The following is a 24,732-nucleotide window of genomic DNA, read 5'->3' on the forward strand; positions in this document are numbered from 1 at the left end:
ACTGTAGCAATTTAGTGTCTAGTCACATTCTAATTAGGCTCATTAGATTCGTCTCATGATTTCCAGTCCATTTGTGTAATGCGATTTATTTTTCGACTATATTCGCTACCAGAAAATGGAAATTTCATGACGGTGATGTATTTTCGTGGGAGGTATTGGGGAACTGTCATGAAAATTCTTATTTTCGTGAAGGTGCGTCAAAACCCGCCATGAAAATATATTTTCATGGAGGTGTTCCATACACCGTCACGAAAATGTACTAATTTCGTGAAGGTGTGCCATATACCGTCACGAGAGTGTACTATTTTCGTGATGTCATCGTGTAGACTCTCACGAAAATAAGCTATCCCCCTCACGAAAAAAGTTAACTGATTGAGATGAGGAACACATAAATGGTTGGTCTTTCTCTTTTTAATCTAGAATTAATACTTGTATATAGTATTCCTCTATCATAGAGAATCCAAATTTGATGATTCTTTTTTTAATTTTTTTTAAAATCAAGCTCTTTCATTCAATAGATTTTGTTTGTATAGAATTGTTATTCCCCAAAAAATTTTATGTAGCTTCTTTTTTCTTCTAACTAATTACAAAATAGAAAAATATTTTATGGCATAGTAATTGCTAATGTAACTTCATATTTTCTAATACTAATATAAACATAAGTTCGTGCCAAAATTTGAGGAGCATACGAGTTTTAAAACGTTCCAAGATGTGAAAACTATATCATTTATGTTGAAGTGTATGAAACCTTAAAAGAAATGTGTCCTATATATGAACAATGTATACTCCAATTTTTGTAAAATCTTATGAAACTTTTATGGCAACATTATGGGTGGAAAATATGTTGTCACATTAATTTGTAGAATTTTATGACCAAATGTAGATATTATTTTAATTATTATGTGGTGATTTGGATATAGAAGTTTGAACTATTCGTAGAAGATAAATGTATTTTTGATCTATCTCTAAGACATGAGATGTAATGGAACATATTAGTCTAAATATAATTTTTATAGAATTTTTCAAATCTTATTGGAGGTTCACGTAGTTAAACTTGAGATTACTTTTTGATAAGGACACAAAGTCACTTAAATGAAAGAAAATAGCAGATCCACTCAATAATTATTGAAACTCCTACATAACAACATTAGATTGTGTATTATAGGTAAAAAATATATTGGTATGTATAATATTATTATTTTTATGTGTTACTTCATAATGGTGCAATAAATAAAAGAAAAGAAAAAGAAAAACATGGACAAAACAAAGCCCATTTCAGTCCTAAATGGCCCAACTAATTTTGACCGTCAATTCCCGATCTGATGGTTCTGGTTGCTGCAGAATGTTGAAATTTGATGACGGTGATGTATTTTCGTGGAAGGCACTAAGAAACCGTCATGAATTTTTTTTTCATGAAGGTGTTCCAAGCACCGCCACGAAAAATAACTGATTTCGTGATGTTAATGTGTAAACCCTCATGAAAATAAAGCTATTCCCCTCACAAAAAAGTTTGAGTGCCAAAACCATTTTCATGCGTGAGATTTTCGCGCTCTTTTTTTCACATACGCGCGCTCACCCAGCGTCAAGGGCCCACTGTCATCCACGGTAAAAACCCTAACTTTACCCCTCTCCCCTGAAGCCGCCGCCACAGCCAAGTCCAGAAACCTGCCGCCTCCCCCCGACCGCTCGCCCCCCAACCCGTGACCCGCCCTCCCGCTCGCGCCCCACCCGCCCTCGTGCAAGCGCGAGACCGCCGCCGCCCCCCTTCCTGCCGGCGTGACCCGAGCCGCGTTCTGCCGCTGGATCTGCTCTCGCTCCTGCTGAATCTCGTGCTCGCGCCACCCCTACTGCTGGTGCTCGCCTGCTGCCTCCCGTCGAGCAGGGCTGCCGTCGCCAAGGTCCTCACCCCTCCCGAGCAGCCTCTTCGCCAAGGCCGTTGCCAAGCTGCGCCGTCCGTCTTGGCGCTGGCGGCCGGAGGCCTTGCAGCGCCACGGGACCGGCAGAGGCGCCCACCTCGACGAGCTGCTGCACGTCAACGCCGGAGTTGATAACGTGACGCCTTTTGCAGCGACCCTCTGAGAATCCCGCCACACTGTAGCAGATCTGCTTTCTCCAATCGAACTGAGGTAATTTTTGTTGCTTTTTCTTCAGAAATCAGTACATGTCGAGCTCTACTAGTGAATATGCATTGTGAAAATTGAATGTGTATTCGATTAGTTTGTAGCCAACCACTATAGCACTGCTAAGTTGATCTTTGGGGTTAGATTGTTGAGATTCTAAATATTCTATCTTTTTAAATCAGAACCAAACAATGGATGATCGTGAGTGGATGTACACTGGTTGGTCTCGTACGCAAGCTCCCTCAAATGGCTGGATTGAAAATACCAACAGATTTTTGGATCATGCCTTCTCTGTGCCTAATATAGTTGAAGATGAAACCATTAAGTGTCCTTGTGCTAGGTGTCGGAATTGTGTTAGGAATAAAAAGGTTTACAGTAGAGATGCACTTGTGCAGATTTGGGTTTAAGGAAGATTATAAAATATGGACAACACATGGTGAGGGACTTATTAATAGTTCAATTGAAGGTGGATATGGTGAGGGATTTGGTGAAACTGACCGCATGGATGAAATGTTAGTTGACCTAGCTGGTGAGCATCCACCGCCAATTGATGAGGAGCCAGCAGCGTATGCTCGAGCTTTTTATAGGATGGTTGAGAGTGCAGAACAGTCAGTCCATGAGAAAACAACACACTCATCTCTTTCTGCCATAGCACGTCTATTAGCTCTAAAATCTCAGTACAACATGTCAATTACACACTTTGAAGCGAACTTGGAATTAATCCATGAGCTTTTGCCGCCGGAATCTAAGTTGCCCAAAGACTTTTACCAGTCCAAAAAATTATTTGAGGGACTTTGTATGCCATATATCAAAATTGATGTTTGTTATAACAATTGCATGCTTTACTACAAGGATAATGGAAGTAAAGAGAAGTGTGATGTGTGTGGTACCTCTCATTATGAGGTTGGTAGCAGCCGAGTGCCACATAAAGTGCTGCGGTATCTTCCTATCACCAATAGACTACAAAGGTTATATGCACATAAGAACACAGCTAAGCTAATGCAGTCTCACAAGCCATGCACTACTGGTAAGATGGTACACCCTTGTGATGGAGAAGCGTGGCAGCAATTTGATAGAGACTTTCCAGACTTTCGTAATGACCGTAGAAACATGCGGCTTGCTTTTGCAACCGATGGTTTTACACCATTCAATATGCAATTCAATATCTGCATAGTAGTAGTGTCTTACTTCTGCATGGCATCCATTTGTATTCTTTTTTGTAAATTTGCGAACTGATATGTCATATCCTTTGTTATAGACAATTCACCTATGTCAATTACAATCCTAAAGGCTACAAGTATGGCTCACAAGTTGGAGTAATTATCAAACGGCTTTATCCTGGTGAGATCAAAATCTGTGATGATGAAGGCAGGGTTGTTGAAACACGGGCGGCATTGTCATGGCATGATTACTTCTACAAAAAGGATGAACTTGGTTTGACATATGCCAGACGAGTAAAGCAGGAATTCTGGGTAATTGAACTAGCAGCATGTACATTATCACTTCTATTTGATAGGAAGCTTCTAACTTTGCCTTTCTTATATTTATGTTTGTAGAGTTTGTTCACAACCACTCGAGCTGGTGTAAGAAGAGCCAGCCGTAATTTGGAGACATATCTTGTGAAAAGAGTATCTGATCTGATCTATCAAGCCCGTTTGGATGCTGTAAAGAAGCATGAGGGCTGTGATGATAATCAAGCACGCGATATAGAACTTACAGAAGAACAATACTTAAAGTGCAGACCTGATTGGGGCACCAGGGAAGGTTGGGCAGCCTTATGCAAGTACTGGATCAGTGAGAAGTACAAGGAAAAGAGGAGAGCAGCTTGAGCAGCACGCCTAAAATCTGTTGACGTTGCTCAGAATAGAGGTGGTTCAAGGCCATGGGCAGAAACACAACAATTGCTGGTATGATATTTTCGAGCTTTTGATTGTGTTTTGCTTCTACTACTAAATGAAACATGATATGAATAATAATGCCATGATTTTACATAGAGTTAATTACCTTAAGTTTCAAACATCATGTAACATTAGTATGATGGTCTTGTAGGAGCATAAATTTGGTCCAGAGAAGGCTGGCACTTTAAACACATATGCAGTGATGAAATCTGGATTCAAAAATGTGGATAGCACTAGAAAAAGTGCTCCAATCCCCAGCCAAAAAGCACAAAAGCGCTTGGTATGTATGCCATGCTTAACATTTTGATATGAACTTTTTCTAGTCATGCTTAGCACACTGGTATTTCATTTTAGGATGAGTACAATGCAAGAGCAATGCTTGCTGAGAATTCAAAGGATTTAGATGCACACACTTTGTATCACATGGAAGGTGGTTTGCCCCATGGTCGTGTACCAATAGCTGATGGTGCAGTGGATAAGGAAGAGGTTAGAGTAGTTGCAAAATCCAATAATCTACGTCCAGTCAATACTGCTTCTTATCGAACTGTGGTGGATGAAAATGATGAGCTAAAGGAGATGAATAAGGAGTTGAGGGAGATTAATCGGGATCTAAAGCAAAACAATGTTGAATTGACGGAGAAAATGAGATACTCACCGAGGAAAATAGTGTCAACCGTGACATGATCATGGTAACATTTGCCCTTGTGCTTATAACAATGTATTGAAATTATGCATGTATATTGTTCAGCTACCTACCTTATCAATTGCAGAGGTTTTATGCAGATTTTGGCAAGGAGATACCTGCTGATTTGGTAACCCGTCTAGCAAATATTGATGCCCGTCGTCAACAGGTAAACACATCAGATGATTGTTGCTGGATCAGATTTTTCCAATGGAAAAAGCTTAACAACATGTGTATGTGTTTTAGGTTACAACATCATCACATGCCAGGACTAATACGGAAGATATGCAAAGCAACGGCAATGAAATGAATAGCGATGAAGATGAGGACTACATTATGGATCGTGAAGATGGCCGTGATGATGATGATGACTTGGATGACACAGATGAAGATGATGGTTGCAGCGAAGAGGTTGATGGTAGTTGATCGAATGGACAACAATGAAACTAGCTCTTGACTCCCAACTTTTGGGCTCTTTTGGCTACGCAAGGTTTCTTTTGGTAACATGTGCCTTTGGCTAGTACTTTGGTTCATACCAAACCTTTTGCTGTTGTGGTATTGATGGCTAAACTATGGGAGCCTTTGCACTGATGCAGTGCCCTTTTGTATGATAGCTAGGCCCTAATGATAGCTAGAACTTGATATATATGTATGACATTATTGCCTTATGAGGCTAGTTAAATGAGTGGGACTCATTCTTATGTATGTCCATTCATCTTTGTTCAATTATCTCTTGATCATGATTATATATGAGCCTGCATCTGTTTGTTGAATATATGAGCTATATTCAGATTTGGAGGATGTGATTATTCAAATTTTCATGACGGTATCAAAGTATTTTCGTGATGGTTTCTCACTGTCACGAAAATAAGATGTTTTCATGACAGTGTGACCACATTTTCGTGGCAGTGCTGGGCTCTCACGAAAGTTATATATTTCGTGGTGGTTCATTCATTTTCATGACGGGTTCGTGCTCCCACGAAATTAGATTTCGTGGCGGCTATACACTCTCATGAAAATATATATTCCTGTGTGTTTTGGACCGCCACGAATTATTTTCGTGTCGTGTTTCTAAACCTGACGACACCCCATTTTCATGGCGGTGGTTCACCCCCACGAAAACGATACGTGACGGTTCACTTCCACGAAAACTCTATTTTCGTGGCGTTAGATTCGTGAGGGTTATTTCGTGACGGGCGCCCGTCACGAAACATTTTCGTGGCGGGATTCATAGTTTTCGTGACGGTTTCTCACTCTCACGAAATTTCTGTTTTCTGGTAGTGATTTAGTACACCATACAAGCGATTTACAAAAATTTTATGTTTTGGCTTTATAGATCTAAACAGGGCCACAGTGCCATATATGAGTGTTCAGATTGACTGTCAAGCGTCAAAGAATCCTGGGCCGGGCAGGCAAAGCTGAAGCTGTGGTTGCCCCTGTACAGTTGAACTGGCAGCCGGATTCTCACTTGAGCTTGTTGCCTTCGAAAAATAAAAAAAAACGCATGCCTTTGTCCCTTTCACCAAACAGAGCCTTGCAATTCTACAAGTATCAGATATTCAGATACTGGCGCTGACTAGCTTCGTGCCCCCTGAAGTCAAGATGTTCTCCATTCTTCAAAATAAAAGCAAGGTCAAAATTTTCAAGGTCAGACTTCTAAGCCCCAAGGCGCTCCTCGCTGTTGCTGGAGATGTGAGATGTGCACCGTAGGATGATCGGTCATAGACTACTCACTACTGCATGCGTCACACTTTGCATCGAATGATCGGCTGCCTCGCCCTGACGCCCTCGCACTTGCTGGTTTGACGAGTTGACGACTACATTGGCATGCATACGGCTTTCTAGCATAAAGAACGGAGGGCTTTCTAGCATAAAGAACGGAGAGGCCGCAAACCCATCATCAGTGGCAGCAGCGCAAGCACCAGGAGGCACAGCGGGCAGCATCGTCGATGGGAGCCCAAGCGGATCAGGCCGGCTGCCCTCACCACGGCACGAATCTGCGGCCATAGCCCAGGAGCCGGCGCCGACAACAGGGAGAAGGCCACCCCGGGCTCAGAGACGACGGATCCGGGACAGGGGGCGGCGGATCTGGCGATTGACCACCGGAAGCCGACGGATGCGGCGGCCAGCGGGCGCGACCTTGACGACGTTGGCGCTGACGGGCAGGGGAAGCGGGGGAAGAAGGGAGTGGAGGAAGGGGACAGGAGGAGCGCCTCGAGGCTGACTTCAGCCTGGCTACTGGTCGCCGGCGCCGCCTCCGGGATGGGGACCTCTCGAATTCTAGCAAGGCGTTGTGGACGCGCACGCCGCACCGCAGGCCGTCCGGCCCGCACGCCGGGCGCGGAGCCTTCCCCCGCCCCTGAAGGCGGCGTGGCCGCTCCGCACGCCGCACGCCGCACGCCCCACGCGGCTGCGGCGGACCCGGAGGCCGAAGCGGAGGCGGCCGGGTTCACCGCGGCGGCGGACAGCCGCCTCCGTCCGCCGCCTCACCCGCGCCCAAGCGGCGGCGTCCGGGATTCCGGCGGCAGCTTGAGGACGCAGCAGGCGCGATAGACGGCAGCCTGCGAGTCACGGCCGGTGCTTTGCAGTTCACGGGCATCGCGCGGGAGGAAGACCCCGAAATTTGGTGAAAAATTAGTGCGGGAGAGGAGATGCTGGGTTCGAACCCTGGCCGATGTGTGCGGGAGAGGTGGGGGGTGGAGTGGAACCGCGCGTTACGTTGAAGCCGGAGGATGATCCATATAACATTGGCCGTTGGATCAGTTTGACGCTGAGTAAGTAGTATTTATAGCCATCGATTTTTACAGAGTGTAGTTTCTGGGTACACTTTTGTTGGTGCAATGCATACTGGACGTCTCAGCGGGGGACGGTTTCGTGAGTGGACCGAGCGTATTTCGATCCTTCCTTTAGGGGTTGACTAAAATTTGGCATCGGACAACAACAGAAAGAAACGGCAAAAATTTGAAGTAGCGGAGTCCTAGTAGCTCCAGAGTGGCACTTCTGCAACGGCGTCGTCGCAGAACGCGGTGACCGTGGACGGTGGCTCCATGAGCATCGCCTGCGCCAAGCTCGCGTAGTACAAGTCCCAGCTCATGTCACCGAGCACGTCCAGCTCGAACGGCGAGTCCTCGGTGGGCGGAGATGACTCCTCGCCGTCGTCGTCGTTGGCGGGACAGGACGGCGTGGAGGACGTGGCCGAGCGCGCGTCATCCTCCGCCCGGGCCTCGCGCCGCTGGAAGTCCTCCACGGCCCCGGCGACCGCGTGGCGCACCTCGGCGAGGCTGGCGTACGAGGCGGGGACCGCGAGCAGCCACACCGAGGCGGCGAAGTTGAGGCAGGCTCCCGCGCCGGCGATGGCGAGCATGGCGGCGTCGTGCGCGCGCGCCGCGGCCTCGGCGGTGTCGAAGGTGCCGAGCCAGAGCCTGCAGCCGCGGCGGCCCGGCACGCGCACCTCGCACACCCACCGCCCGGCGTGGCCGCGGCGCCGGACGCCGCGGAACACGGGGTGCCGCGTCTCCCGGAACTTGGTCCGCCCCGCCGGCCGCTTCGGCGGCGACGTCCACACCGTCGGGTGGTGCTCCGACGAGGTGGAGGCCGACGGCGAGCCAGACTCGGCGCTCATCTCCTTCTTGATCAGGCACATCTTCCTCTCGTCAGGTCTCGATTGCTTCGCTCGGAGGTGTCGGTCTGCCTTGCTGCTGCTTGAATTGCGCCTCGAGTGGTTTTGGGATGCGAATGGCGGATTTGCGGCTCGTATTTATAGGTGGTGGCTGGCTGGAGGCAGCTTGCGAAGCGCGGGAAGGGAGAGCCGGAGAAACAGAGCAAAGGGCGTTTCATCTGGCTAAGGCCCGGGGGATGCAACTTGCAACCAGGCAACAGGGTCGCCCTGAGAGCGACCTGGTTTTCTTTTCTTAATGGCAACTTGCAACCTCAAGACTGCTTTTGCTTCCGGTGCCGGTCCCTGTCTCTGGTTACCAGCAGCTGTTTTTAGCCTTGTCAAATGTCATTTGTGGTTTGCTAGGTTCATGATAAGGTAAACAAATGTTTTTTAAAGGTAAAGAAATTGTTGCAGTTTGCAATTTTTGTGCTTGGTGCAGTCACGGTACTAGGAACTCGACTCAGGGAGTCAGGGTGCTATCCACACGGTCAGTGGTGAGCCCATCAAATTGATGGTCTCATTACAAGAGATTTCATCTTCTGGCGGAGAAAAAGATCCAATATAGTATGTTTCTCGGAAATAGAATTGGGATTATGGTGTGCTAGTGACATTCAGCATCTCCGTGCAATCGTACCATTGCCCTTTTTACCCTTCTTTTTTGCTTTGCCGCATGATGGCACACAAATTCAGAGAATAAAAAATGATCTCATCAGAAATTTACTTACCATTTGAAAGTTCAACTTCAAATTTCAAAATTTGAGCCTTTCACCTTGTATATCTAGATTTTATTTTCACATTCAGTCGGACAAGTCGCCCCCTCCCCCTCCTTCCTTTCGGGAGGCTTTCTTAAGAACATGTTATCATGTCAAGGCTTGGGGGCAAAGAATATTTCTCTTGCCAATGTGTAGATACCTCGCGAATTCAATAGAAACTAGGCGTATGGCCCGCGCATTTGCGCGGCTAGTATTGAAAATTCAAAATTTTTGATGTCGTTGTATCCTTACTATTTTTAAATATTATACACTTTGATCTACAATTATATTTATTGTTGCTTAAGACAATTCAAATATGATCTACAATTTGATTTGTTGAGCTTTAATAATATTATGTATATAATTATTCTTATTTTATTTTTATTTTGATTGGTTGTTGTTAGTTTTAGTTTTTATTAATAGTATATATTTACAACTGATACATAGCTAAATGGTATTTTATATTTAATTTTTCATAATGGCATTGGTGGGTGATTTTTAATTGGGCACACGGGTAGAGCTTTAATAATATTATGCATATAGTTATTCTTATTTTGTTTTTATTTTGATTGGTTGTTGTTAGTTTTAGTTTTTATTAATAGTATATGTTTGTAACTGATACATAGCTAAATGGTATTTTATATTTAATTTTTCATAATGACATTGGTGGGTGATTTTTAATTAGGCACACGGGTATTTTAGGCTAATTTTTATCGTAATGGCAGTGGGGGTAATTTATAAACATGTATAAGGGTATTTTAGACTATAATGACAGTGGTGGGTAATTTTAATTTTTCTTTTTTCTTCGATTAATGTGGGAATTTCTAGGCCTTGAGAGCGAACGTGGAGGCTCCGTTTGTTGCCCAAATAATGAGATAATAGATAGATTGGGCCTAGACATAGCCCCCACCCCCAGTAATAAAGAAGATCTTGCAAACAGGATTGGAAGTGTTCAAACCCTAGTGCATACATATGGAGCACACGAATTTGAGAAAGAAAAAAAAGCTGATCTTTGGTGCTTGTGCAGAGAAAATATTTAAATCGAGAAATGGATAAAGTTACTAAAACGGCGAAGGAAAACATGACTAGCCTCGTCTGCACTACCGTAGGGGATTTTTCCCACTGACCTATGGTCTTCGGCCCGTGGAAGACCTGAGCTATCGTTGTTTAATGTTAAATGTAGCTTTTAGAGTGTTTGAGTTAAAAGCTCTTTTTATATAATATTAAGTCTGTAAGAATTCGAAATTTTGCTTCTCTCCTTAAATGACAGGCGGTGCTCCTCCAAATTTTTCAAAAAAAAAAGGTCCCAGCATAGTGGAGCCCGTGTGGCAGCAGCCTTCTGTATACAGTCGAGCTAGCAAATCTGATCCAGCCACGTAAGGAAGTCTTTGACGCCAGACGCCACTAATAAATAACTCTCAAAATTCCAGGCCTCAGGAAAAAAAACTGTAAAAATTCCAGGGGACGCCTCGAACCATCCCGGCGATGGCGACATGACTGCGCCGCGAAACCGGGACCGGGTCGTCCACTCCCGAATCCACCATCCCAGGAGGCGAGCCCTCGGTATCCGAAAAGCGGCGGGCAGCAGAGTCGCATCGCAGCAGTCCAGCTCCAGCAGACGACGACGGGAAGCTGCCGTTCCCACTTGCAGCAGGCTCCGGTGATCCCATGCCATCCCAACGTGCGCGCAAACGGACAGAAAACAACTTTTTGGTCAATCAGTCCGCCCCCGCCCAAGTTGTTGGAGCCTGCTGGAGGTGCTTGTGTTTCCCCCTTTCCCCGCTCCGCTCGTCACCACCCGATCACCCAACCACCCCATCCCCCGCCGTCGCGCTCGCGCCCAGAAAGTCGCGGCTGCGTTTAATACGAAAAGGCGATGGGCTCTCTCTCTCTCGTCGTCCCGTGCGCGTCCGCCCGCCGGCGCACGGTGGCCGCCGTCGTGCTGCTCGGGCAAGATCGGGGACGACGGGGACCCCGAGCACGCGAGGAGCGATCGGCCAAGGCCGACCGAACCCAGGCGTGGCCTCTGGCCCTCTGCTGCTTGCTCCCGGCAGTCCAGTGAGTCTCCCGCGGTTGGTGGTGGGGCGGGGAGCGCACCACTCCACTTGCCGGCAGCGATGGCGACGTCGCGTGCTCTGCTCTGCATCCGTCCCCTCCGTTTACACGCGCCTTTTGTTGGCCCCGGGCTGGACCTGGACGGCTCGTCCCATCCCAATCCTCTCTTCTTCACTCTACCTCGATTAAAAATAGCGGCAAGGGGTAAAGCCGTCCGCTGATGCTGACGGTCCTGGAAGATGGGGACGGATACTTAGCATCTACTACTAACCACGACTGATTTTCTTTTCTTTTTTTTTTTTAAAAAAGAACGGAAGCGCTAACGGCTCACCCTCATCTCGTGGGAGCCAGCTACAAGTGGAGTGTACCAACAAAGGGGGAGGTATCTTGGTGCCAACCCGCAATTCTTTTCCTGCTAAAGTATTGTTCTTTGCGCCGGGGTTCTTTGAACGAACGATCCCAGATGCGATTTCGGTCGGGGCTAGGTTTTGCATAATCATCGCAACGGTGGATGCTGACAGGTACTAGGTGCTACCAGCGATCTGGGCACATCAAATTCCCTCGTTTAATGGGGGCGTGTAAAGTTTTTGAAATGGATTTTTTTCATATTTAAAGTATTAAATACTCCATGCATGTAAGGGCTGTGTTTAGGCCCTGTTTGGAACCAAATTTTTTTCAGAAGTCTCTATCACATCAAAAGGAATTTTACTATTTTATAGTATTAAATAAAATCTGTTTATAAATGTTTTTTGACAGCTGAGTGCTTTTTCGCGAGACGAATTTAATGAGTCTAATTAATTCATAATTTGTACAGTGATGCTATAGAGGTTCTGCTACAGCCTAATCATAGATTAAGATACCTCATTAGATTCGTCTTGCAGTTTAGCCCAAGGGTTCAGTTAGTTTTATAATTAATATTTATTTAATACTTCTAAATACTAAAAAATCACAGGGACTTAAAAAAATCCCTGGAACCAAACAACTCCTTAGTTCCGCGAAAAGTTCCCAAAAATTTTCACTGACGCACATCACATCAAATCTTACGATACATGCATGGAGTATTAAATGTAGTTAAAAAATATAACTAATTGCACAGTTTGGTTGTAAATGATGAGACGAATCTTTTGAGACTAATTACTCCATGGTTGGACAATAGTTGCCAAATAAAGCCGAAACATGCTACAACAACTTTTTCGTGAACTAACACCCCAAGATTTCTTTTCGATGTGATAATTTTGGAATTTTAAATTTTACAACTAAACAAGCGGTAGCCAACCTCTTGCTGCCACTGTCAGTTTGCCACACTGCGCGACCTGCACAAAAGATGAACCTTTTGCAGGCGCGACAGACTCCTCATTCGGTCATTCCTCCCCTCCTCGCAGAAGAACCGATGGGGGTTTCAGTTTTGGGCGCGGATGAAGACCTTGCCGGCCGCAGACTGTTCTGACGACAAGGTAACCTTGCATGCAGAGCCGGAACTGCTGCTCCACAACCGGTTTGCATGTTCATCTCGCACCACCTATCACTGTGCACACCAAGTGGGGGTTTCATTATCCGAAAAAAAAGGAGAGAAACCCATAGTGGGCAGACTCTGCCGATCAACATGGCACGTTTTCATATAGTTTGCCACTGTTTCTACCAGTTTTACTCGGTCAACAGCGTTATGATGGGGTAACGAGGGTTCAGACTGGACCGTCATGCGGCTTCCGGTCGGTTGACTCTCACTTGCGGCTACTAAACGCACGCCTCTCGCTGACCTCACACTCGCAAGTTGCAATTCAACGCCTAAATTATCAATATCTTCAAAAGTCAAAGTTTTGGATGTCAGCGGCGACGACGTTTTTAGATGTCAACGGCGATGGCCTCAGATCAGGCTGGCACAGAGCATATGCATCAGGGCCCGTTTGGATGACACTAGCACAACTAGCACAAAAAGAAATTTTGGCTGCATGAAGCACTAAACGAAGTTTGTTTGCAAAAAATTTTTACAGATAGGTATAACTTTTCGCGACAAATCTAATAACAGTAATTAATCGATGATTGACTACAGTGATGCTACAGTACCAACATCTAATCGTGCAATCAAAGGCATCATTAGATTCGTCTCGCAAAGTAGCGCAGGGGTTGTGGAGTTAGTTTTACAAACTGTCTTTATTTAGTACCTCTAATTATTAATCAAAGTTTGTGCTATTTGTGCTACTTGAGTGGGCCCAGGGCTTACCCCCGGGAATCCATTTCCAAAGTCGCGCGCTCGCGCGCTTCGTGGCGCGCGATGTGGCAGTGGCGCAGCAGCTGTTAATTGCACCACCCATGTGAGTGACGTGATGGAACAAGTATTTTTTCATGGAACAAGTATTTTTTTTCATGTCTGTTTTTCCCCTAACATTCTATAAGGGTTATCATTTATTTTCCTTAAAAAAAGGGTTATCATTTATTTTTCTTTTTCAGATTTTTCCTTTTTACCTTCTACTTTATGTCTGAAGTTTTATTCACAACTTTTATATGAAAGTCATACTAAAAATTATACTGAGACTTGTGCTTACAAGTTACATGATAAATTTGTGCGTATTTGTGCATTAAAAGTTGTGTGAGAAATTTTTAAGATAACATCTCCATACAAGTTGTGCTAAAAAGTTATTCTATGTAAGTTATTTTAGAAAATTATGCATTAAGTCTTGTATGTTCCATAAAAGTTGTGCTAAAAAAATATTTATTTCAAGTTATTAAGAAAGAGTTATACATAAAAGTTTTGTACGTCATGAAAAGTTACGATGAGAATTTATCTTTAGTGAAGATGTGTGAAAATTATACTTAAAAGTTATCTTTACAAATCATAATTTTCCAAAATTAGAAAATTATGCAAAATAAAAACTTTCCTAAAAAAGAAAGAAAATCCTGTTCGAAATCGTGCGCCGGGAAAGCTGCTCGCGCGACTTTTAGTTCCTATCCCATCAAAAAGAATCTTGTTATTTAGTAGTATTAAATAAAGTTTGATTACAAAACTAATTGCAGAACCCCTAGACTAAACTGCAAGACAAATCTAAAGAGACGAATCTAAAGAGGTATATTAATCCATAATTAGTGTATAGTTACTGTAGCATGACTGTAGTAAATCATAGATTGATTAGAATCATTAGATTCGTCACTTAGCACCCATTTGTATAAAATTTTTTGTAAATAAATTTATTTAATACTTTTAAATAGTAAGATTCCGCGCGCGCGCCAATTAGCACGCCCCTCTTACGCCGAGTGATCTTCCATCTGCCTCGCAGCTGCTGACTACTAGATCCCTCCCTCCGGCCCTCCTCCGGTCCTCCCCGTCCAACCAGGACCACGACCTGCCGGTGATTGAAAGGCTGCAGGATGAGGAGGCCACCAAGAATGTGTACAGCTGAAGAAGGTAGCATCCCATCAGTTATGAACACGCCAGTCTATAGTCACACGAGCTTGCATATGACCAATGGCCCGTTTGTTTTAGTAGCGCGCTAGTGAATAGTAACACTTTGACCATTTATTACGATGTCAAACAAAGTCAGTTTACAAAACCAACTCCAGAACCCCCGCGCTAATGACCCTGAAGAATCTAATGAGGACTTTGACCGCGCGAGTAGAGGATGATTACTGTAGCATCACTGTAGCAAATCATCGATTAATTACCGTCATTAGATTCGTCGCGAAAAGTTACACTCATCCTAAAAGAGTTTTGCAAATAAACTTCATTCAGTCCTTCATGCGGGGAAGATTCTCTTCTAGCGCTAGGATTCTAGCGCGCATCCAAACAAGGCCAATCTGTGTCAAATTGTAGCTTGTCTAAAGAAGCGTGTCAGCTGTGACAGGTGTCCTCGATAGCTGATTCAATATGATTCCTGGTACTTGTAGTTCCTTCAGTGAAATCGATAAATCGACATTTTTTTTTCATTCTCAAAAGGAAGGAAAGGGGCATGGTCTGTGGTGTGTGGCTTACCCATTAGCCATGGTGAGAGTTACGGGCATTGCTTGCTATCTTCTTTCCTGTTCCTTTAGCAAACAATTTAGATAGCCCTTGCACAGATAAGTTTTCCATGTTGGGAGATGATCACTTCCAAAAGATTTGGAGACAACTAGAACATGAAAATTTTTGGCCTAGTCGTTGGTTCAGTGGAGGCATTGGAAGGTAGTATGGCCGCACGTGCAAGTTTCTGTTCTTTGGCTCATCTCTAGCGCAAACTTCGGACAACCTCTTCACACATTTTTGTTGTTCAGCATTTCAGAGTTCCATGAGGCCTCAAGGTGTCTGCCATCTATTTGGAGCTCTGATTGTGTATCGTGCTAGATTGCCGTACAAGTGGATGGAAATCTATCTGTGAACACATAGTGAATAACGTGAATGCTTGACTGTGCAAATTCTGGAACTGTGTAGCATGCGGAGGTTTCAGAAAGGAATAGCTTGTTTGTGAAGTTGTGGACGCCAGTCCGCAGTAACTATGTGAGAGTTGCGTCCCTGTAGCCTGTAGGTGGAAAACAATATTCAAACTCATTGCGAGTTGCAGAGCTATCAGAAAACACCTGCATTCTATTCTTTACCACAACATGTATGATGTATGGGAGATTTGCTTATAGTTGTTGCTTTTTTTTTTCAGGTTAACATGCAAACATGAAGTGACCATAACCATCACTCCTTAATTTAAGTGTGAGGAAAAGGCCCTAGTATTGGGGCCTCCTAGTTAAAGACAACAATAACAACATAATAACACACCGTCAAATGGTATTAGGGAGCTCACCGATATTATTCACCATAGGCCCCAAAAGAGTTAACTTGCAAGAGTACTTTGCAATCAAGCCTATTAGTTTCTCAACTTCCTCATCTGATGGCTTTTCACCTTATGAACATATACAGTTCTTTTTTCATAAAAACAGTCAGTCCTCACAACATTTCCATGCGGTGCAAGTAAGCATTTTTTTTTAAATTTAAATGTTCCATTAGGATAGCATGAGTGTGCAAAACTGTCAATTTGCTTCGCAATCACCTGAGGAGCTAAGGTATGCCTGAACAAAGCTCCTCTGCTCCTCAATGTCTGAAACAGTGCAGCGCAATTAAAACAAAGCAGGAAACATATCTCTGCCGATCGCTGTGAGATCTTTATTCAATGCTTGTTTGTTCAACTTGATTCATGGGGGCATATATGAGTGTTTGAGTTTAGTTGGCTTAGTAAATTTGCTCGTTGGGGCTCCGCATTTTCAGTATGTCTGGGTGGGCAGCTGCCCATGCGCGCACGGGGTATTTTCCGTATCTGTTACCTGGATGATCTGTTTGTAACATTGAGCATATTGTTAAATTTAATGTGGGCTTGGCTCATATTCTATTTAATTAAATCGAATAAATTCTAAAACCCGTATTAAATATTTCGCATTGAGAATGTTGTATGCCACCGTTGTAACGCTGGCCCATGTCTATAATGACACGCATGGTGCATGCTATTCAAGCCAATTAGAGCTGGAAGTAATGTACATAGGGTATGTGGTGCATGCTATACTAATTATGGGCAATAGTAACCTACGGGAGTTTTTGGTTCCTAATGAGGAAACTTAATGAGGGGTTAAGAGGAGTTTTACTCCACACTAGGCTAGCCTTGCCGCAGGTGTATGCACCTGATTCCTAAGGGCAGTCCCAACACAGACTCTACTAGAGTCTAAGCCTTCTATTTATTGTGTTTTGCTAATGTGGCAGTATATTTATGGAAGAGAGAGGGAGAGAAATCAAGACTCCAAGTCTTATTTAGACTCCAAGTCTTCACGTAAATCAAGAATGAATGTGAGAGAGACAAGTGGGCCATATAAACCAAAATAACACACTTTGCATTGGGAAGTATAATTTCTTGTGATTGAGTCTTTGAGGCTTAGACTCTAATAGTAGAGCCTGGGTTGGGACTGCCCCAATGGGACATTGATGATAGTTTCTATCTATCTTAATTAGAGTGACATCTAAGCAAATTGCTGATGTGGCGATAGAGTTAATGTGGAGAGAGATGACAAAACAAAGAAACGGTTTCTCCCGAGACTCGACGTCTACGCGTGAATCAAGACGCCAAGAAACCGATGAAACAGCGTTGGGAGGACTCTACTCGTTTCCATCGGCTTGCTTCAGGATCGTGTGTGCCGCCGCCCGTTCGACTCCCCCTGCGCGCGCCCTTCCTCTGTGCGCTAGTTCCCGCGCACGCTGCCTTTTCATGGACGCGGAGTTGCTCGCGCGATCACCAGCGCTCGACGACGTTGTCGGAGCTCGTGTGCCACCGCCGGTTCGAACTTGCTCGCAAGACCATCGGGCTGGGGTCGAACGAGGAGCTGCTGATGGAGAACTCGCCATACTCGCTGGTCGAATGAGAGCCGCATGCCACGGGACAGGACGGCGGGCAACAAAGCAAGCAAGCAACATGAAGTTGAGTTTATCATCGATGACAACCAAGAAGATATGGTCCTGGCCAACGCATTGCAAGGACGCTGCCGCGGGATCACTTCGCCTACATGGTCTTGCCCAACGCTGCCATCTACACAGACGATGCCACGGGCGTCCATGGTGGCCGCGTACTCTGCGTCGTGATTTACAAGTCCTGGCATGGGATGATGTCCTCAGAGCTCAGCATGCTGCTAGCTGTTCATGGTGTAGAGCACGGCCTATCATAGGTGGCGCAGAGGATTCTGGTATGGGAACGTGAATGATTGGCTGCAATTTTATTTAGGTTCTAGATAAAAAGTTCCACTGTGAAGAATAGTTTCTTAGGTACGAGATCCAAGACTATAGAAACTATATGTGGTTTCTTCACTGGGAGTGCCCCAAGCTGCATGCAAGATAAATAGTGAGGGACCGAAGCCGGCGACCAAAGGGGGGTGAATGGGAGCCAATTAAAATTTCTTCGAAATTCAAATCGTCGGCCTATATCCCAAAACCACCGCAAACCCTCGAACCTAGGTCAGCGAGAATAGCTATGAACGAGCTATCTCGAAGCAAAAGACCCGGGTCGCAAAGCGGAAGCAAAAGCGAGAGAAACTTCTCAAATCGCAGCACAGCCTACACAGACCGGTCTGACCGGTGCACTGGACCGGTCTGACCGGTCGGGCTGGGAAATTCAAACCGCAGACCGGTCAGACCGGTCTCTCCCAGACAGCCCGCCAACAAAGCTCCAAATGTCAAATCTCGAGCAAACGAAGTCCAAATCCAGCGAAACTTAGAGGAAAGCTTCGTAACTACCCCGTGAACATATCCCCAAAGGATCTCACCCAAAATATTCACGGATCAAGAGAAATCGAGGAGAGATCGAAGAGGATTGGGGTTTTCTCAAGAACACAAAATCACCAATTCGTGAGAACCCATGATTCCAGGGGGTTTAGCACTAGGCCATAAGCATAGGAATCATTCCAAAGAGTTCATCAAACCACGAAAATAAGGGCTCGATTCCTCTAAACACGAATCATCCAAAAGAGAAGAAATCAAGACCAAAACGCAAAGGTGAATGGAGAGGATGAGTACTCAGCACACAAAAGTGAATCTCAACAGGATTTCATTCATAAATTTTGGAGGAATTCACCTATACAAAGCTAGAGCCATCCGCCCATCGTCCGCCCTCTAGAATTGAGAGATTAGCTATATCTAACCCTCTTTTGCATTGGAGTCCTTGGCCCTAACCTAGAGCAGGGGCTGGGAGAAAGAAAAACTCAGAGGAAACAAAAGACTCAAGAGACTCAACCAGCCACGGGCTGGTGGGGGTATTTATACCAGGCTGCTGCTGTCAGACCGGTCTAGGGGACCGGTCAGACCGGTCGGGCAGCAGCACCCCGCTGTACAGCCTCGATCGACGGCGTCTGTGCGCTAGTTCCCGCGCACGCTGCCTTTTCATGGACGCGGAGTTGCTCGCGCGATCACCAGCGCTCGACGACGTTGTCGGAGCTCGTGTGCCACCGCCGGTTCGAACTTGCTCGCAAGACCATCGGGTTGGGGTCGAACGAGGAGCTGCTGATGGAGAACTCGCCATACTCGCTGGTCAAATGAGAGCCGCATGCCACGGGACAGGACGGCGGGCAACAAAGCAAGCAAGCAACATGAAGTTGAGTTTATCATCGATGACAAGCAAGAAGATATGGTCCTGGCCAACGCATTGCAAGGACGCTGCCGCGGGATCACTTCGCCTACATGGTCTTGCCCAACGCTGCCATCTACACAGACGATGCCACGGGCGTCCATGGTGGCCGCGTACTCTGCGTCGTGATTACAAGTCCTGGCATGGGATGATGTCCTCAGAGCTCAGCATGCTGCTAGCTGTTCATGGTGTAGAGCACGGCCTATCATAGGTGGCGCAGAGGATTCTGGTATGGGAACGTGAATGATTGGCTGCAATTTTATTTAGGTTCTAGATAAAAAGTTCCACTGTGAAGAATAGTTTCTTAGGTACGAGATCCAAGACTATAGAAACTATATGTGGTTTCTCCACTGGGAGTGCCCTAAGCTGCATGCAAGATAAATAGCAAGACTTTGCTTTTGAGCAAGTACTGGTCTCCAATTTTCTGCTGCACCCAAAGCATCTCCATTCCAGTTCTTGCGCGCACAAGGACCGGAAGAGTAGGCCTCCGAAACGCTGTTGTCCTTGAGTTCACCTGCTCGGGTGAAGGCTGGCAATCATGTTTTTGGGGAGTGTCTGCAAGCGGCACGACTACTCACTTCGTCCTCTCCTTCCTGCTGGTGACGATCATCTACTTCCCGGCGTCTCGTTGTTGATCGGCACTGCTTCCTTTCTGCACTGCATCGAGCGAGACGACTACATCAACAGGCACTATGTCGACTAGTGCATCCGGCTCAGCCGCTGGGTATATTGCTCTTATGATAATTAGTATCATCTATATGCTAATCACATTTGGATCACACATACATATATCAGCTGTCACGAACATGTTGATTTTATTTTTCTAGATTAAATTGCCACTGAAATTGCCTAAATTTCTAACACATATGTGCAACTGAAACTTGTCATCTGTGGTTCTTGTTTATAAATTTCTTCTCACATATACATGCAACGTCTTGAACAGAATACAGGCATCAAAGTGCGAGTGCCAAGTCATTTGTGGTACAGCTTGTATTTCACATGCTTTGGTACGAAATCAAAGTAGATGTCTGAAGGATGGTCTGCTCCCAAGAATTCAGAAACCAATGGAGCAGGACGTCTCCCCAACAATTCTTCAGAGTACCAGACATCTCTACTCCGCAGCAGCTCGCGCTTTTCTTCCGCGCAGCTGAGCCGAGCCGAGCCCAGCAAAACTAGCAATCGATAGCTCTCCCAGGCAGGCGTCGGATCCCACCGAACACCCACGCGGCGTTCATCCAGCGCGGGTCCGCACGGGACGGGAGGGTCTTCCTGAGCATTGGCGCCTGCTACCGCAGCCGCCACCGACCTACGTCGATCGATCGCGATTCGCACCCCGCACGCTCCCACGAGGTTGCGGCGGCGCCGCCGCCATGGTCGTGCGTCGTGTTCTCCCTCCCATCACATCCGATTGATTTGTCCTCTAGCCCACGGTTGGTCGCGCCTCCCCTTCCGTTGATCCCTCCTGCGCGCATCCATGGAAGACGGCGGGACTCCACACGATCCGCCGCCGTCCACGGGCCCCGGAATCCAAACGCGGACGGGGGGAGGCCAAGACCCGTCGCTTCGGCTGCTCCTGATCCCTCCGCCTATCCACGTCGAGGACCCGGAGCAGCCTCCCCCGGAGTCGATCCTCCTCGACCCGTTCGGCTACCTCAGCGACCGCACCAACGCCACCACCGCCGGCTGCCGCAGGAGCAGGAGGAGCGGCAGGCGCATCCTGGTCACCTTCTGGGCGGCCACCCCGCCGCGCGTCTCCTGCTTCACCGTCCACTGCCCGGGCCTGGAGCCCTCCGCGTTCGGCGACATCCCCAAGGTCGTCTGCGCCGAGGACGACCTCGCCGGCTCGCCCTGCTCCGCGTCGCCATCTGCCCTGAGCGCGAGCGCCACTACGCGGAGAACATCCGCTACTTCGTCTACCAGGCCGGCACCAGGAACAGGCCGCCGTCCCTCAAGCGGGTCCGCACGCCCCCCGGCCTCGTGCTCTACAGCAACGATGCTGTCCTGCTGCGCTGCCGCGACCGCGACACGTTCTTCCTCGCCGCGCTCCGTCGTCGGCGTTCGTCGATTTGGGGACGTACGCGAAGCAGTTCGATCTCCACCTGTACAGCTCCAGGACAGGGGGGTGGAGCACCAGGTTGATGAACGTTGAATCGCCGCAGGATTTCATGCACTTCACTCCGAACAAGGTGATCGCCATCGGAGGGGAGCGGTTCGGTGGGCTGGGTCGACCTCTGACGGGGCATCCTCATCTGCGACCTTCTGCTGGACAACCACCACATTCTCCGCTACATCCCGCTGCCGGCACCGCTGGTGCCCAATCCGCTCAGGGGACACCCCATGTGTGTTCGGAACATCATCGTCCTCCAAGGTTACATCAAGTACTTCGAGATGGACAAGAACTTCAGGCCGTGCTCGGACGCTGAATGCACCGGCACGGTCGCAGTAGGTTGGGTAGCTGCGACAAAGAACATGAAAGCTTCAAACGTTGGTTCTGAGAGCAGCTGGGAGGAGGACTCCACTGTCAAATTGTATGAAGTCCCAGTGGACAGCCCGGCGTATGCTGAAATGCTGCCTGATCTGCAACAAGGTCAGGATGCAGAGCTAACACTGAAGAGAGTCCACGCAGCTTATCCTGCTCTGAGCCTGCACGACGGTGATGTCGTTTACATCATGCACATGCCTGATCACCTTGAGGACAGGGCATCAGTGATTGTTGTCGATATGAGGAGCAAGACTCTCAAAGGTGTTGCTGATTTCGGCTCTGGAAGGCCTCTGGGTTACGGTTTCACCTACATTCAAAGTGGGATCTCCAAACATCTCGGCAGTTGGTCCACGTCTAGGTAATTTTGATTAAGTTTTCGTAGCCTACTTTAAATTCGTAATTTCCAACCATCACTCGAGTGATTATCAATTTTCTTTTATGTTGCGGCTCTGTATCAAAACAATTTTCTTTTTTTAGTGAAATCAATTTTCTTTTATGTTGCGGCTCTGTATATCTGCTTTCGATGCTAATTTCTGCCGCCCGGCACATTGGTAGAGGATATGGTCCGTGCGGAAATATTACCAGAGGCTGTCGCTGTAGACCCAACTCCCAAGTGGCTTCGAGTGGTGGCACCAATACATGGCACACTATACGATCAGACATTCCGATCCAACACGTTTTTCAATTTTTTTTGTGTTGTTTCAAGTTGTTTTTTGTCTTCTAATTTTTTTAAAAAAGAAGACAGGAGCACTACCATATCATATAAGGATGAGAGAAAGTTCAGATCTTACAAAATGGTGATTACATAAAAGAATTGAACTCACAACACAAAGCGAGAAATAAGTCATGGAAAAAAACTAAGAAACAACCGGGGTGCCACACGCTCGAAAGCGTAAGTTGGCCTCCTCCTTAATCAGCTGCAACACGGTCAGTGGATGGGCCTCTTCGGCTTCAAAAATTCCCTTGTTCCTCTCCTTCCAAAGATTCCAAACAGTGTACCATGGCCCAAGCTCCGCCGCTGCGCAGTACACCGAGCCATGGATCAACAGTTTGGGCCAGAACTCCGCTGCGAGAGGACCCGTATGCATCTATGCTGTCAACCTAACAAAACCCTGCACATCTAGAAATTAAAGTTAAACAAAGTACCTCGCCATTTCAGCATCTTCTTATGCGTCCATGATCTCCCAAACCCGCTTGTCCTCGCTTGCCATCCGTCGAACAACGTGCCAGATCTTTCAAAGTGAGCAGCCATGATCGAGACCTCAAGGAAATAAAACACCAATGCAAACGGCATCTTTCTCGGCAGGAGGAATGTTTAATGGCGACAGACAACACCCTGTTCGCATCCAAATGGCCAATAATTGCCTCATTTGCCTTGAGTTAACTAGTTAATCGCTGTCCATGTCAGCCCAGTCCGACCAGGAGCTAGTCGCTCGCCGCAAGGCGCCGTCCGCTAACGAGCAGCGGAAACGACGAAGGGTTCCAGGGAGATTTAGCTCAGCCGCAGATGCCTTCCCGCTCTTCAGCTCACTGGACTCCGTCCGGTGCCTGTTCTTCCGCAGGTGTGTATATATACGGGCGAGACCGGAAAATGCTAGCGGCGAGTGTGAACTCGATCGGGTTATCCACTCGAGCTAGCTCCGATCCAATCCTCCTACCCGGTATATATTCGACGAGGACAGACGCGAGGCCATGGCGGCGCAGGAGGGCGTCAGGACAGCCGCTGCTGCTGCTGCTGCCACCGCCGCGGCGGCGTGCCGCGAGCGCCGCTTCGTCGGCGTCCGGCAGCGGCCGTCGGGGCGGTGGGTCGCGGAGATCAAGGACTCGGCGCAGCGCGTGCGCCTGTGGCTGGGCACGTTCGACACGGCCGAGGAGGCGGCGCGCGCCTATGACGAGGCGGCCCGCGCGCTGCGCGGCGAGAGCACGCGCACCAACTTCGCGGACCGCGCCCGGCGGTGCGGCGGCGTGGGCGCGGGCAGGGCCAGGCTGAGCAAGAGCCTGCAGCACGTGATGGCGCGCGCGGCCGCCGCGGGGCGGGCCACGGCGTGCGCTGGGCCGGGCGAGCAGTTCGCGCTCGCCGCGGTGTTCCGGCACTGGCAGCAGCCCTCCGCGCCGCAGCAGGCCGAGGCCGCCGCGGCCGCCACCAAGCACGCGGTGCAGCCGAGCTTCGTCGTGCCGAGGCGGACCGAGGCGCCGCCGTCGTCACCGGCGCTCGGAGCCGGAGATCCCTGGGGCGACGCCGCCGAGGTGATGATGCGCGCCGAGGAGACGTCGTTCAGGGTGTCCTCGTCTGTGATCGTGCCGCCCTCGTTCAGCGCGTCGTCGGAGTCGGAGTCGGAGTCCTTGGGCGTGGAGGATTTCCTAGCTACGAGTTGATGGCGCGACTCCTCTCCGTCCTCGTCCATGTTTGCGGCGGCGGCGCGCTTGCTTGCCCGGACAGTGTAGATATTGCGCAAGCGACGTGCCGTCTCCCTGCTGCCTGTCCTCCTTCCCAATGAAGAGGCGCCGCCATAGCTATGCTTTGTGGTTGGGAACGTGGTGTGGTGCCGATGTGTCAACCATTTCGGATGGACTCGGTAGAACGAACGAAGCCCGATGGTTTCCTTCAAATCAATCATCTCATCTGATCACATACATCCATCATCATCGTCTCCCCAAATGGATCTTGGGTCCAACAAACAAATACAGGGGACGGCCTGCTTCACAGTTTTGAGAATTAATGGGCTTGCGTGGGGCACCCACCGATGCTATTGTAGGCTTCTTGAATTTTAGATCGAATGGGCTTATCCGCGCCTACTATTTTTTTTGAAGCCTCTTATCTGGGTACAGCTGTAGTATCTGTTCATATATGCACTCACACCCACCCTACACACACCTCACTCACACCACACATGTACAAACAAACCTACAACTACACTCAGATCTTTAGACCGCGTCCTTCTCCTTCTCGAGATCACCGGAATCCTCCGTAGGT

The 24,732-nt window shown here is 47.6% G+C and overlaps 2 protein-coding genes, 1 long non-coding RNA gene and 1 pseudogene across 3 annotated transcripts; 3 read left to right on the plus strand and 1 right to left on the minus strand.

The window, feature by feature from the left end:
* Positions 1-3,356: 3,356 nt before the first annotated feature.
* On the plus strand, positions 3,357-4,672 carry LOC120658927. Its single transcript, XR_005668885.1, has 3 exons — positions 3,357-3,592; positions 3,677-4,027; positions 4,170-4,672. It is a non-coding gene; the product is annotated as an uncharacterized LOC120658927 (long non-coding RNA).
* A 2,782-nt stretch (positions 4,673-7,454) lies between these two features.
* LOC120661301 (dehydration-responsive element-binding protein 1A-like) lies at positions 7,455-8,519 on the minus strand. Its single transcript, XM_039940113.1, has one exon. The coding sequence runs from the start codon at positions 8,341-8,343 to the stop codon at positions 7,678-7,680; it is 666 nt and encodes a 221-aa protein (XP_039796047.1). The 5' UTR covers positions 8,344-8,519; the 3' UTR covers positions 7,455-7,677.
* A 12,231-nt stretch (positions 8,520-20,750) lies between these two features.
* LOC120662770 lies at positions 20,751-22,156 on the plus strand (annotated as a pseudogene).
* A 1,294-nt stretch (positions 22,157-23,450) lies between these two features.
* Positions 23,451-24,134, plus strand: LOC120662771 (ethylene-responsive transcription factor RAP2-10-like). Its single transcript, XM_039941850.1, has one exon. The coding sequence runs from the start codon at positions 23,451-23,453 to the stop codon at positions 24,132-24,134; it is 684 nt and encodes a 227-aa protein (XP_039797784.1).
* The last annotated feature ends 598 nt before the right edge of the window (positions 24,135-24,732 follow it).

Source organism: Panicum virgatum, chromosome 2N (genome assembly GCF_016808335.1).
Source record: "Panicum virgatum strain AP13 chromosome 2N, P.virgatum_v5, whole genome shotgun sequence".
NCBI classification, from domain to species: domain Eukaryota; kingdom Viridiplantae; phylum Streptophyta; class Magnoliopsida; order Poales; family Poaceae; genus Panicum; species Panicum virgatum.

Coding starts and splice junctions, on each gene's coding strand:
- LOC120661301 (XM_039940113.1), bottom strand. CDS start 8,343: ATGTGCCTGATCAAGAAGGAGATGAGCGCCGAGTCTGGCTCGCCGTCG.
- LOC120662771 (XM_039941850.1), top strand. CDS start 23,451: ATGGCGGCGCAGGAGGGCGTCAGGACAGCCGCTGCTGCTGCTGCTGCC.